Source organism: Nylanderia fulva, unplaced genomic scaffold (genome assembly GCF_048542155.1).
Source record: "Nylanderia fulva isolate GAGA-0341 unplaced genomic scaffold, ASM4854215v1 Scaffold36, whole genome shotgun sequence".
NCBI lineage: Eukaryota > Metazoa > Arthropoda > Insecta > Hymenoptera > Formicidae > Nylanderia > Nylanderia fulva.
The window spans coordinates 1,353,548-1,369,617 of record NW_028190433.1 but is presented as its reverse complement, the minus strand read 5'-3'; the positions used below and the strand labels follow the sequence as shown (position 1 = coordinate 1,369,617).

Here is a 16,070-nt window from a genome sequence, read left to right as displayed (position 1 = left end):
GAGATCGAACATTTTATTGCGTTTCGAGCGAGATAGGTAAAGAGAAATCATTTGCATATTAATAGCTGGATTTATTCGGAGTCACATTTGTAACAACAAAACAATTATGATGAAATAATATTAAGTTTTGTCAATTTAGTGTCAGGTATCGATCATTCTGAAAAATTTTATATATAATATATATACGGTTTAATTAAATTTCAATTTTATTTTTCCTTCATTAAAACTTTCAGACTATTCGACTTTTGTATATACAATCGTTACGTATACACTTTAGTTTTGAGTTTGAGTCGAGAACGCAATTTTCTTATTTTGCAAACATTACATCTACTTAGATACGAAACACGAGAAGGTAAAGAAAAAGTCTTACTCGGTGAATAAAAATAAAATCTCATTTTTCTTTGTGAAAAACGTAACAGATTGAATATTATGGAAATGCGAGAATAATTCCGGCTTGGTTTGGTCGAGAAAGTTTCAAGAAATCTGACTGGAAATCAACTAACTCATTAGCGAGTTTGCTGATGTCGGAGAAAAAGTCTTAATCTGTGGAATAGTTTAGTCTTTCCGAAATGAAGAGCTCGTTTCTGTTCCGAATCAAGTCACCTTCTCGATTCTCTCCTCGAAAGTACCGTATTTCTGAACATATTATTTGCCGACCGTTGATTAAAAAATCGACTTTTGTCGAGGATTCTCTTAGGAAATTAGGAAAGCTCGCGCAATTTTTTCTTTAGACTTTATTCGTGTCTTCGAAACTTTTGCGTCGTTACTTTCCTGTAAGAAAAGGAAACGAAGGAACGGGATTATTCAGAAGCTAATTGATCCAAGTGGTACGATAAAAACAGTAAACATTTGCACTTGCGCGTTGAAGAGAGTGAATAATAATTCAATAAAATGTCAATAAAATCGATATTACCTCGGTAAATGGAATAATCTGGCAAGGATTATGCAAATACATTATATTATACATAACAGTTTGAGTTTGGTCCACGAGCTCGCGAACTTCCCGTAATCTTGGGGCCACACCAGGTGCCTTACGATCTAATCTGATTTATGTCTCGGGTCATCGACCCACCCGGTACAATTGGACGAACTATAGAAACGCGCATCCGTCGAAATTACCCTCGGCAAAACCACCCCGACTATATGCAGTCGATGATGCATCTCTCCATTCGTTATCTTCTCGATGTTTAAGTATTCCTTGGAAAATATCGCACATATCGCGAAGAAACTAAATTCACTTTCAAAGTAATATTTTAAAGACGCGCGAGAACTTTCTAAGCACGAAAGTCAATTATTTGGGTCTTTCATCAAATTGATCAAGATCAAAAGTTTCATTTTGTCAGAAATTATTTAATGAGGCTTTACTTGCGTCAAAATAAGAATTCTCTTGATTGATATTTTTTTTACAATTATGATATAAGATTCTCTTTACATTTAATTAGATACTGATTTAAATAAAATCCTGCTTTTTTTTCTTTTTGTCGCGTAATGTATTTTTCTTTATTTTTCGATGAATTCTTATAGAGCTCAAATTAAATAACCGAATTGTGGGAATTTTAACATTCGATAAATCGAATAAATATTTTCGTCGAAAATTTTTTTTATTGTCGATCAGTATGCGTATGTACAAAAAATTGCAAAAATAAAATATCTAAATTAAATAACTCGTACATTGTATATTCAATTTTAACGTTGCATCTCGTTAAACATGCTCGCTTCGCTATTCTTGATCAATTCATGATTGACAAAGCATTCCCGCGCAAAATGCTGATTGGGAAATTGTCTTCAGTAATTATCGGGACCACATGAACAACATGAAAATTCAACGCGGATCCAATCAGAATAAGCACGTTGCGCACTATCGGCGTAACTTTGCGGACCGACTTGCTCGCGGAGATAACGAATAATAATGTTATTTGCAATCAAGCGTCTGCGCAATCAGTTGCAGAGAGAGAGAGAGAGAGAGAGAGAGAGAGAGAGAGAGAGAGAGCGAGCGAGAGAGTTAATCCAATCCGGGACCAAAGCTAATCCATTCGGTCAATTTGCATTGCAACGACTAGACTCCCGAAGTCTCGTTCAGTATTTTACAAGGTGATCCGCAAGTAACCGCAAGACAGCTTAGGCAGATTTGTGCACGAATCGTATGCCTGAAAGCATGTGTAAGTAGAGAAAGTTTACATACTTGCGGGACGCCGTGTAAAGTATGAGACAAAATTTGGAAAATAAAAATTATGTTCGAAGGTAATACAAATATTAAAGTGATAAATGCGCTGTATATTTGGTCAAAAATATTTCGATCGGTCTTTAGTGAATAAAAGTCAAACTCGAAATTATTTCAACCATTTTTAGCCAACGAAACTTGATGCAAATTCAGACGATCGTGTCGAAGCTCGAGAAATCCGAATTATTTCTAAATGAACAGAAGAAAAAAAATTCGAGAAAAAAAATATTCGAATCTTTCTTCCGAGAAAGCCGACATGTTCAATCACTTTCAGTTGACAAAGTCAAGTACGAGAATACCCGCGATCGCTTTTATAGTATCACTATCAAACTTCGATAGTTCGAAGAACGGTGCACGTAGGTATACAATATCTCTTCATATGTAATCGATGCGTGGCAATGCTGCTTTTATTGGAAAAACATGGCGCCTGTTACTGATCGAGCGTTATTTTCTATCCTTCGAAGACCGATGACGAGCGGTTAGCATCCGCGAGAATTTTCCGCAACGTAAAATGTGGGTCGCTCGATAATTGCCACCGATCGGGCGATACTATTTCAACGTGGAATTCATTAGCCCGATTTATCTCGATCCGTTGCTTCTCCGGGGTGCTATTTCCGGTAAGGCTACTTCCCCCTTGCGAAATGATACACGAGCAACATTCCCGATTGTACACGAGAGAAGTCATGGACTTGGTCGATGCGCGTGAGACGGGAACGAAATTGAAGTTTAAGAGAAGTTGCAGATAATTGAATCTTTAAATCCAGCTGCATCAACAGCTTACTTTGGTTAATTAAATTTTCTTCCTCCGTTATATTATAAACGTTGCTCTAGAATCTAATAAAGAGTCGCTGAACTTATTTCATCCAAGCTTTGGTACATAATCACGCTTCTTTTTTTTCACAAATCTAATTTCGCCAAATCTTAATGTAATCTTGATAATCTGAAATCTTAATAATTGACAGATTTTTACTTTACTCTTTTGTATTTTCTCTGCAAGAAATGGTCGCTATTATCATCCGCTGTTTCCCTTGCAGTGGTGCGAAATGTTTTTACGTGTACGATTACATCAGAGAAACAGCGGATGAACACGCAATGAATCGCCTGCATCTTTCATGAATTGCCTGTAATCAGTTCTCTTTTTTTACCCATCATTATGTTCCGCGCCATTTTTACGATCAATGTTTTCTTTTTTTTTTTTTTTTTTTTTTAAATTAATCATTCCGGGAGCTTCGAAAATGATTCTCTTGCGTGAAATAATCTTGCTTATCAAGACTTATATATTTCTCATCGCTTGTTTAAAAAAATAAATATAAAAAAAATATATATCGTACAATTCCTTCTCAAATATTTTAATAGTAATAAAATTTTACTATTAATGAAACTTACGTAGCACGAGAAAACGAGAGAACGCTTATTGCTTTCGTGGCTTGCGATGAATTTGCGATGATTAATGACGCACCGATTCAATCGTCGATCGCATTGATCGTGTAACAAAGGAGTTCTTATAAATGATGCAAGTTAGAAAATGGAATTTTAGCTTAATATAGATGTTCTCGGTAATTCAACGATCTTAATCTTTGAACGCTCAATTTTCCCTCAAACGTAAAACTTCGTGAACTTTATCGAGATTTTCGAAACTTGCAAATCAATATATAACATATATATTATATAAGCTTCGCTCGATATCATTAATAAAGATGTTTATTTTTTTTTTTTATATTTGATAAATTTACCTATAAATATAGATATTTGTTTCATCCATCGCGATGAGATAAACGAATCGCGAGATTGCAACAACGAGAAATTTTTGTCGGACTGATTCGGCAAAGCTGTTCCATTTGCTTCGAAAAACTACATTTTTAGATGGAAAAAAATAGAAAATTGAATACGTATTGCACAAAGGGTTCGTAGATAAAATTTGTTCCACCATTTCACACATTTCTAGAAATGGCCATTTATTTTCCGCACTTCACGCCGGGATTAAATCAGAGCTCGGAAAGGTTCGCATTTTGGGACGCCTGTGCCGCCAAACGAAAGCGCAAAACGCAGTTATAAAAGCTCCGGTTCGGTTCGCGCTTGCAGAAATGGGGGCGGACGGTATTATGCAAACTACGATTTCATTCGGTTGCAAACACGTGGAATTTATGCGCCGGCTAATATCATGCAAACCACTTTGCACAGCTCGTGCATCGTCCACTCAAGAGACTCCCGAGCGACTATTCGCGAGAGTTGCGCAGCTGTTAGATTTTTCAGAATACCATCAACTTTCGTATGCTGTGTCCTACGCCAACGACATGCACCGGTAATTTTTGCAAGGGAATTGAAACGGTGAAAATACGAGTGTAACGTTGCACGCGGCATATTTTTCAGAAATAATAATTATCGCAGCGTTAAAACAAAGTTTAGATATCTATATACTTGAATATTTTATGTATGCGGATGTACGACGGATCATTTAATTATTTGCATAATTTTGAGTCCCACTTATCTTGAGCTAAATTAAATTGATGTACGTGTGCTTCAAATTTATATATAAAATTTCCTTTATCTTTTAAAATAAATTTTTGAGAAATAATAATTATCGCAGTGTTAAAACAATGTTTGGTTTACGTATGCGGATGTACGACGGGCCATTTAATTATTTGCATAATTTTGAGTCCCACTTATTTTGAGCTAAATTAAATTGATATAAAAATTTCCTTTATCTTTTAAAATAAATTTTTAAGAAATAATAATTATTGCAGTGTTAAAACAAGGTTTGGTTTACGTATGCGGATGTACGACGGATCATTTAATTATTTGCATAATTTTGAGTCCCACGTATCTTGAGCTAAATTAAATTGATGTATGTGTGCTTCAAATTTATATATAAAATTTCCTTTATTTTTTTAAATAAATTGTTGAGAAATAATAATTATCGCAGTGTTAAAACAATTTTGTTTGGATACGCGAAAGAATTTGTTAATATTGTCCAACCAAAAATGTTTGGATATTTATATATTTGAATATTTCATGTATGCGGATGTACGACAGGTCATTCAATTATTTGCATAATTTGAAGTCCGACTTATCTTGAGCTAAATTAAATTGATCTACGTGTGCTTAAAATGTATATATAAAATTTCCTTTACTTTTTTAAATAAATTTACTCCGTTTATGTATTCGACACTCGAAGACAATTCTCACTTTGCTAAACTAGACGATGCGGACAAAAGGTAAAAGCAGCTCGAAATTAAATAAAATGAAGAACGCTCTCTCGTCCCGGAGAGAATCGTCTTTTCCCGCGGAATGAGAATTTCGCAAAACTCGAGTTTCACTTTGCAAATCTCGCGAATCTCTCTCGCGATTATTTATCTTACGCTCGCTTCCTTCGCGGTCCTCTCCCTCAATTACTCAGCGTGCGGCCAACTTTCGGAGATAATTAAAGATCCTCGTCGTGTCCGAATCCCTTGATGAAGTAGGGAGGGAAGAAAGAGAGTCAGCGGCATCAGCCATGAAAAAAAAAAAAAAGAACAACAACCGCCGCATCCATCATCCGTCGGCCGCAATTCATCATACGCTGTACCGCAAACGCCATACCGATAGTTAATGACAAAAAATCACTGTCCCGCGGAAATCGATCCATCCGTCCGTCGCAACTTCTTCGTTGATATCAAGAGCGGCCCGGCAAAAAGCTGCGGACCCAAAGAAACGCAATTAGTCGACGTGACGCGGACGCATCAAAATTGCCTCGTTCGTATTTCTGTCGCTTAGATGCCGGGGAATAAAAGACGAAAATGTACAGGGTGTCCCAGACCTACCGTAACACACGTTAATGGGAGATTCAGAGACGATGTCCAGGCACCAATAATTTTCGAGTCATAAACAATTGAAAATAAAAGCTGAACTAAGCCTTGTGAAAATAAATTAACAAAACTACATTTTGTAGTTAATTTCAGGTAAAGTTTACTTTAATAGAATTTTTCACAAAGATACACGATTTCAAAAATTGGGATCATTAAAAAAAAATGATGACCTTAAGTCTCCCATAAATGGATGGTACGGTAAGATTGAGACATCCTGTATACGAAAACGTAAGAACTTTATTAACCCAGTCACATAAAAGCTTTTATATCGAAGAAAAATAATATTTTCAAAACACGACGTCTTACGTTTGAAATATTTACTCACATTCCAAAAAAAAAATAGATGGACAGAAACATGAGAATGTATACCGAAAGATGACAATCACTGTTTCCTACAAAGCTATTGATTCAGCTTCTGTAAAGAGCGGAGAGAGAATTTTCAAAGACGAATTCTTACATCCCTTTTGTAACATAAAAGTCTCTCTGAACGATCCGTGAACTGCTTTACACACGGCCGTTATTCGTAATGCTAAATTCCTCCGTTCTCTCTGATCGTGAAAGTGAGGCGCAATTAAAATGCATTGCGATACGAGCGGGCGGAACGGCAAGTATTTTAGAATGTTAAGTAGCCCGTACCACAAAGTGCAATTTAACCACCCACGGGTGCGAAACCCTTCATTGCGCACCCTTTATTGCGAATACTACCACACTTTTCGCCGTCATCATCCCCCGCATATCTTCTCCACGGTTATCCAAAACCCCATCTCTCAAACTGCCCTTTCATCAAGCCCCTATCGTCACAAAAGATCAACACTGATCTGTTCGATCAACGTCTTCGTATTCTCGTGAGTTTTGCGAGAAATCGATTCGCGAACTAATGAATTCAAAATTGCAAAGTTTACCGAATCGAACTTTAGCCTTATAAAATAGAGAAAAAGGCAATGACCAGGTTTGAAACAAAGATCGATAATATATCAGAAAAAGGTAGACTATTCATACGTATAATTGTAAATTGTAATCATTTTTTAGAATGCAAAATGTATTAGCTCTCTTTTTGTATATCAATGTAGATGAATTTAAAATCGTTTTTCGAATAATAAAAACAATAATAACGATGTAATAAGTGAAAATTTGCAAAGTTTACCGACTCGAACTTTATATCCTTGTAAAAGTGAAAAAAAGCAATGGCTATGTTTGAAACAGAGATCAATATTAGAAAAAGACTATTCAGACATATAATTGTAATAATCTTTCACGCAGTGCAAAATGTATTATTTCTTTTTTTTTTATATAAATATAGGTGAATTTAAAATCGATTTACTCGAATAACAAAAACAACAATAACGACTTAATAAGTAGAAACGCGTAAAAATGTCATAGCGCTGCGCACTTTAATACAGCAATTTCCGATATGCGATTATCGAGCTAACTCTCTCTCTCGATTCCGAACAAGGATTCGCGACGGTGTCATCTCCTTCTCCTTCAAAGTCAATAAAGAAGCAAGTACGACGCATCGTTATTCCTATGGGTATTCTTTAACGTCCACGTCTCGGTGAAAATCTCGACTTTCTTACATCAGCGAAGAGAGCTATATATGTACATTCCCGGAACGAGAAGAGAAACTTTAATGATCTCGACGCGTAACTGTATAAGACGGGTCAAAAATTAAGCATTTTATTTAATACAAAAATATTTAAAAATTACAAAATAATAGAAAAATCGAATTTAAAATTAAGAGAGAATAATAAGAAATAAAAAAAATATTGCCTGGAAAAAATCCTGCGGGTCAAGGAACGTCAACTGTGCCCCACTCCTACATGTCGCTCCAATCATTTGACCCAGTCGATTCGTTTCAAAGCTTCGAGCTTTTGAGGGATCTTTCGGCGACTTTTATCGCTGCTTAAGAAACCCGCGTCTTCCTCTTCGTGACTTACGTTCCCGTCTGTTTTTCCTTTCAACTCTCCCGCGTTCACAAACTTCGTCTCATCGGACTTCCATTCTCTTTTGTACGTCAGTTAGTTTGGAACGAACGCGAACGCAATTTGGAAGAGTGCCACGGATCAACTTTTTCTCTTTCGGAATATTCGAATATTCGTGGTATGTGGTTACAAAATACAAAAAATAGTAGATTGTACAACAAAATTTTCGATGCGCTTCTTGTGAAAGTGCGACGCTTATTACAGATCTAATCATTTACTGCAGCCTTAATAATAATATATCTATCGTAAGAGAAAATAATATTGCTAAAATTAATTTATTTATTTGTGCATGTGGCACAAGAAATATTTCATAAAAAAGAAACGGCGATGATTAAACGAAAACGGAAGGAGAAAAAGTCTGCTGGACGTTAAACGGACTTGATAATAAATAAATAATAATTGTGTAATAAAGTGATGTCACGCGCGAATGCTATTAATTCTCTCCGCGAAACGCAGGAGTAAATTGGCGAGATAAATGCGAAACGGGCGAATCACACGTAACGATTACGAGGCGTGGAAGATAACGCAATTTTTCGAGAAAAAAAGGTCGCGCGACGTGCTTGGACTTGCGAGGTAGATTTTTTTTTTTTAAATTCCGCCTCCGTCTAGAAATGTTCCCGCGGGAGATTAATGTAGCAGCCTGTCTACACCTCAAAGGATCTTTAGTAAAGTTCGCCAAGATCAGATGGGTGCGGTATCTCGTACACGCCGCGCCTTTAATTAATTCCGTCCGCAGCTTCTCCTTCTCCGCGAACCTAATTGAAATGTTATTTTGTAACAGGTGCGAAATACCCGTAAAGTTTCCCGAAATTTTCGTTTCGGAAATTTATCGATATATATATATATTTTTTTTTTTTTGACGTTTCTGCAAAGAGTCGACGATAAAAATCATTTTCGAGACACGTGACTGATTTTCGATCGAATATCGCGCGAAATTTTGCTCTCACTAATTCCACGACGATTGAATTTAATCTCGGGATCCAAACTTCTTCTCGGGAAGGAACAATTATTAGATTCAAGTGAGAAAAGTGGGTCGTAGTAAATTACATTACTCGAGCTTTTGTAGCTGTGCAATTTCGCAGATCGATAAAAAACGGGAGAGAGGAAAAATAAATGGGTTCCCTCCTAGTTTCTATTACGTTTTTCAATCACCATTATTAACTACATATAACAATTCTATTTTTCAAGAATAAATGGCATCCTAAAATATATATATATATATAAACTTTTTTTCAACAATGTTGTCGCACACGCGCAAACATTTCCTGCAAAAATCGCCGGTACGTGATTTATAATACCGCGGCACGAAGAGCAAGATTTATTGTCGCAGGAGCGGCTCGTCAGATTTTTCGAGGCAATTTGGGACGGATAGCGCGGCGGTTGGTTCTTCGGGAACCACCGCCGAACCGCGCTGCATCGAAATTGTTTGCCGGCTTTAATCTCGCCCCGCAGCAGTGACAAAGTATCGTCCGCAAAGTGCACCGTTACTCGAATCACACCAGGGGACGCGTCTGTCGGACGTATTTCACGGTAATACCACTGTGGGTCGCGCGCGATCGCCAGGGCCAATGGTTAGACACTTACGTTACATTAAAGCCGCCGCCGGCTTTAATCTTGCTGCACGTCGCTCGAACGGCCCCGCACAGAGAAGACAATGTGTGGGGAAACTAACAGCATTCCGAAATTATTCCCCGCGTGGCAAACTACTTCCGCGTCGCGCATTAACGTTGACATCATAGTAATATATATATGCGATACGTATAACTGCTCCGGAAAACTCTCTAATATAAATATTCAACGTTAAGAAAGCACAGCGGAATATATAAATGCGTTATTACTCTCGATGAAAAAAAGAACAATTTGATTTTATAAATGAAATTGAAACGCGAAATTAAACGAAATTCGGGGGAGAGACTGAGCATTAATTATAAAAAGATAGCGTCGCAAAATTTCGCGATATCATCAAAAACGGAATACAATAGTGACCATTATATAAAGTAAAGACTATTGTATAAAGTAAAAGAAGCGGGGTGGAGGGGACGAAGGAGAGGGATCGTCAAAGTTACGAGAGCCAATTTCTCTTCTGGGTCGAGACAGGAATTTCATCGACCCATTTTCCGACCTAGCTCCGCACATACAAAGCTCCCAGGCAGTTTACAGGCGACTATCAGCGATTTTAAGACACGTTCACACCGACAAGTTTAGCGTTTTAGGCGCATATATATATATATATATATATATATATATATATACAAATAGCTGCTGTTAGCCCCTCGGATTCACAGAGTGAACCCGAATCGAGTGTGCTAGTCTGATTTCTTTCTTTGACTGTGCGTGTTCTTTTTAACTCTGCAACGTGGTGCACACATATACATAGATATTGATATATATTTATATGTATTTGAAGGCGATATATATACATACATATATTTTGCTGATCTAGTTGCTGCTCTAGAGTGTCCTGTTGTTGCGGACCACCATACAGTCGACGCTCCGTTTTTTCATATTTCCTTGACAGTTTTAGATCTCTTGTGCTCCCTCTGCGCTTCTGCGAACACCAAGTGCATCTCAAGACATGCACTAAAAGTTCATTTCTAAATTATTTATTGTTCGTAATTAAGCAGTTAATCGCGAGCGTGCAGTTGTAGACCGATGTCGCGACGCATTTATATATATATATATATTTATGTATTTGCTGAATTTCTTTCTGTTTATAGATTTTTATCTAGAGAATGTGTGTATTTTCGACAAATAATTTTTTCTTTTGGTTTGTTGAAACGTTTTCACGTTTTTAAATGTTCCACGACTGCACGCTCGTACGTCAGAGATGAATTACGTGGGCATGGCGTTCGAACGTTAACAACGACGTCGAGCTTTTCACACACGCGAGCTTAATGCCAGCCGCTTTTTCTGTCACTCTAGGTCGATCTAAGACACATGGACGAAAAATCCGGGAGCAACGTGGTGGACGTAGGGGTTGACCTGTCCGAATTCTACATGTCGGTAGAATGGGATATTCTAGAAGTGCCTGCAGTGCGGTAAGTCTATATCCCTTTTGCGTATATTATCGCTTTATTTCAATCCCTAAATCTGCGGAACGTGTCGGTCAAATACTAAGCAAAATTGGTTCTTCTTTCTTTTAAATTTAAATTAATTATTAAAGATATACAAATTTTAAAAATGAATATAAATTTAACGTATAAGACGGGCAACAAGAGCCAAATCGCGGATGACAATGCGTTATCCTAACGAAACTAAATAATTTTTCGTTAGAATTAAATACCGGTGCACAAGGCACCAAATTTTACTTGGACACGGCCAAGATTTTAAATATGAAATAATCTCATATTTTGAGATTTAATTTCAATACCCCTTTAACCCCCCTACGGAAAATAAATAAATGAATGCAAGAGAAAAATATAGATCCGAAAATCGCTGAATCGGGAATCGATTTTCGGATCTATATTTTTCTCTTGCATTCATTTATTTATTTTCCGTAGGGGGGTTAAAGGGGTATTGAAATTAAATCTCAAAATATGAGATTATTTCATATTTAAAATCTTGGCCGTGTCCAAGTAAAATTTGGTGCCTTGTGCACCGGTATTTAATTCTAACGAAAAATTATTTAGTTTCGTTAGGATAACGCATTGTCATCCGCGATTTGGCTCTTGTTGCCCGTCTTATACGTTAAATTTATATTTATATTACAGAGCCTTGTTAAAACTCTTATATTTAAAAATGAAATTTTTTTCTATTCTTTTTATTTGTGCAATTTTATCATATATGATATATTATCATATAATAATTATTTTTTTGCTATTCTTCTTTAAGATAGGGAGGAATGTTTGCAATTTCATCATATATTATTTATTGTATAATAACTCTTTTTTCCTATTCTTCTTTCTTTTAAATTTCAATAATTCTAAATATATACAAATTTTAAAAAAGAATTTTTTTAGAAATTAAACAGTATATAATAATAATTCTTTTCCTATTCTTTTTATTTGTGCAATTTTATCATATATAATATGTATTATCATATTATATATAATATTATTATTATATACTGTTTAATTTCTAAAAAAATTCTTTTTTAAAATTTGTATATCTTGAATTATTAAAATTTAAAAGAAAGAAGAATAGGAAAAAAGAGTTATTATAAAATAAATAATATATGAAAAAATTGTAATAATATATATAATAATTATTTTTTTGCTAAAAATTTGAAAAAAAAAAAGAAATTTTTATAAGTTAAATACGCGCGCGTAACTTATCATACATTGCAAAAATATCGCAAAGTTTAAGTAAGGATATGGGAAATCTATTTTTTTTCGAAATAAAAATCTCGATATAATCTCCTCGAGATCCTCGAGCATCAAATCGAGAGGTATCGGAATCTTAGAGTGCGACCAGCGAATAAAAGGCCCTTCTCTCTCTCTCTCTCTCTCCCTCTTTTCTTATGAAACATTCCTTCGCATTCAATATGCTCGTCTGGTATAAGCGGGCTGCTTCCGGGCACGATTCGATCCCCGATATTCAGCGTACCGTGATGCAGAGACGAGAACCGGGTTCAGCTTCCGGAAGCCAACGCAACGGCAGAGTGGATGTTTTCGCAGTAGCTTGAAGCGACTTGCCACTAGAGATGTTCACGATATTTCGAAATATCGATACTTTACCGTTTGAATACTTTTAGTATCGATATTGTATCTGCGATATTATACTCGAGTATCGATACTTCATTCAATTTAAACGTCCCTATTTGTGTCACGCTCCCGAGAGTGGAATCTTCGCGAGAAACTCTGATCGATCGACTATAGAAATTTAATCGCAATATTGACGTTTTGACACTCGGGAAATATTATATTAATGCACTGAACAAAAATTTATTAAATTCGAACACATATTTATTTTAACACCGCCTAATGAATCATTTATTTGAAATTAATAATACTGATTTGATGTGAGATATATTTATTTCACATAAAAAAATTCTTTTCAAAACAAATAATTTAGGTACAGTATTGAAATAAATATTTATTAATTTAATATATATATATATATATATATATATATATATATATAAACATGACGAAATTTGAGTGAGTCTCCAAGAAATCGTTCAACTCGCAATTTTGATACATCTATATTGAAGCTTGTTTAATTTGGGGTGGAAACTTTGTTGAACGCTCGAAAGAGAAATTATTTAAAATTTATTCACGAGACACAAGACGTTACCGATTCCGGTCTGAGACTATCGCAAAAAGAGGAGGGAAAAATGGGGATAAGAAAAAAGAGAAGAATGATAAAGAAGTCGAGCCGAGTTACCGACTTATAGGGATCTCTTCTCGGCAAAGTTATACGATCCCGCGAAACTTTCCTCATAAGTCTCGCCTCACATAGCCGACCTCACTTACTTAAAACGTACTTATTGTTGGGTACAAACACTTCGCTGCCAAATGGCGGAAATTTTACGTTTCGTAGGTGCGATTTTTGTTATTTTTCTTTTTACTTTATATCGCCGTAATTTCTTCCGTACTTTCTTCTTCGCACCAGCTCGTCGATCCTTTAACCGCGATTAACCGCGGATTTCTTTTCTTCTCGCAGGAACGAGAAGTTTTACACCTGCTGCGACGAGCCCTACTTGGACATCACGTTCAACATCACAATGAGGAGAAAAACCCTCTTTTACACGGTGAACATTATAATTCCCTGTATGGGAATATCATTCCTCACGGTTCTTACGTTTTATCTACCCAGCGACAGCGGTGAAAAGGTGAGTGCATTAAATATTAATATTTATTCTCACATTTTTAACCGTCCTCTCTAACATTGCTTCAAATATTTTCATTAAAAGTATCGCCGTGAAATTATTTTATTTTAATTGAATTCCACGTATAAATGTCCTCGAGAACTGCAAAAATTGACCAAGATTCAGATCAATTGTACTTTGTATTTTTGTCCTTAATACGTCCAGAAATGTATGACGCATAAATATATAAATACATCTCAGAGAAAGAAAGAGAGAGAGCCACGAGTAATCCTTTTATTCTCGAAAGCGACCACGGGGCGGACGTGCGTGAAATATGCGGCGAATTAGTTCTCTTCCGCGTGTCTGTCGGCCTCGTTATTTTCTCTTATCTGTAGGCGAGAGCTAGTAGGTGGTTGGTTACTTTTGGCTCGACGGCGCCGACGATTTTTCATTTCCACCCCGGCTTCTCTTTCGAGGTCGACTTTCCGTTACCGCGACTCCCGCAGTCCTCGTTCGCCTAAGGAAAGATCCTTTTCCACGCTGTCAATATGTAATACACAACACCGAGAAGATAAACGTCTTCCAGACCGCATCGATATTGAATATTCGGTTAGGTTGGATATTTTTTTACATATTTTTACATATTTTTTTTTGTGCATGTCATTTATTTTACTTTCAGATATTTTTTACATCTACCTACAATTTTTCGATATTTTTCTCGACTGCTACCTATATTTTTTCAATATTTCTTCGATCTTACTAATTATTGTTTAAATGTCAAGGAATATTATTGAATATATGTGTGCGAATATTTTTTGAAAATATCTTTTCTTTCATCTTTATATATCCGTAAGATAGGATCTTAGGCATTCTCTCCCTCTGGCGGATGATATTTTTGAGAGAAGACTTTATTCCGCCAGAGAACGACGCCCGCAGCTGACGTTCTTCCCGAAGCGGTCTTCTTCGCGCAGAGTTATCGACGTAGCGTGGCATAAAAGCTTTCCCCACGTGCTTTTTCCCCGTTAACGTCCTCGGCACGTCGCGACTTGCCACAAAGGTTACTCGTTACGATGCGAACTAGCATTGTAAAATGTTTTTTCTTTCCCGTTCCCGGTTAGTCGGCTTCTTTGTTTCTCTGTAGGACCGAGCTCGAGTAGTTTCTCTTTCCCTTTTTTTACTCTCACTCTCTTTCTTTTTCCATCTTTTTGGCTAAAAGAGCTCGGCAATTAGTCGTGGTTGCGAGCGACGAAGAAATATCGATCGCGCGTGTAATTAGCATTTCGTCATTATGAAGAAACGAGTGGCAGTCGATTGCGTGGCGAAGTATCGCGGGAAAAAGGTAATGGGAATGTTTGCGCACTCACACACACACACACACACATCGCATTTCACAGCCTCTCATTAATCTCTTGAACGTCTCCTGTTGACTGAGAGGAAATGTTCATTTTTGTCGAACGTGAATACGCTGAAAATTTTCAGAAAATTTTTCCGGACGCGAATTGTCACTAATTATCGACAGAATAATCGAAAGAATTTTACACGTGCCATATATTTCAACTTGCATGCTTTTCCAAAGTTTATTTGTTAAATAAATCGCTTTTACTCTCTGTCGAATCAAGAATATTTATATACGAAAATCCATTTATATAAAATATTCAGTTGCAACATCCGTTTACACTGCGTCAATTCCGATTGTTCCACTTGAAATGGAGTAAAATATAACCCCTTTATTCGATATGTATTCTCTGAAAAGTCGTAGGTGTGATTCGACAGGAAAGCACAGAGTCAATCGTTCATTCTATCTTTAACCATTTATCGATCTTGTTTTCGAGAAGCAACCAGCGCGAAAAGGAAACACGGATCCATTATATTATACATATATATATATATATATATATATATTGTGACGTGACAAATTGAAATTGTCCGTCACAAGGGCTGAATGGCCCGATCGGGGGAGGGCACGGGACCTCTGCTCTCCCGAGACAGTGAGAGAGAGAGAGAGCGTGCGTGCGAAAGCGCGGGATCGGACGCGAACCCGCTGCTACGCGTTTCCATATATTTTTTTTGTTGAGAGTTAGGATTATTTCGGCGGCAGACAGGATGTGCGACGAGTCTCAGCCGATAGAGAAAACCTGGAGGAGAAAAAGGAAGGCATAGGAAGCAGGACGACGGGGACCCCCTTCGTCAGGGACATGCCCGGTAAGCCCAAGGTTAAAAATTTCTTCACCAAATATCCGACAACGGAGTAGGTGCCACTGCCTCAAAATTTGTAC

The 16,070-nt window shown here is 36.7% G+C and overlaps 1 protein-coding gene across 2 annotated transcripts in view; it reads left to right on the top strand.

Moving 5' to 3' along the window:
• Positions 1–16,070, top strand: part of nAChRalpha4 (nicotinic acetylcholine receptor alpha4) — a 205,406-nt gene that overhangs the window by 146,369 nt on the left and 42,967 nt on the right. For both annotated transcript variants that reach the window (XM_085485293.1, XM_085485292.1), the window contains exons 6-7: positions 10,968–11,083; positions 13,650–13,818. In XM_085485293.1, coding sequence (XP_085341419.1) covers positions 10,968–11,083; positions 13,650–13,818 — 285 coding nt within the window. The remainder of the gene's footprint in view (positions 1–10,967; positions 11,084–13,649; positions 13,819–16,070) is intronic.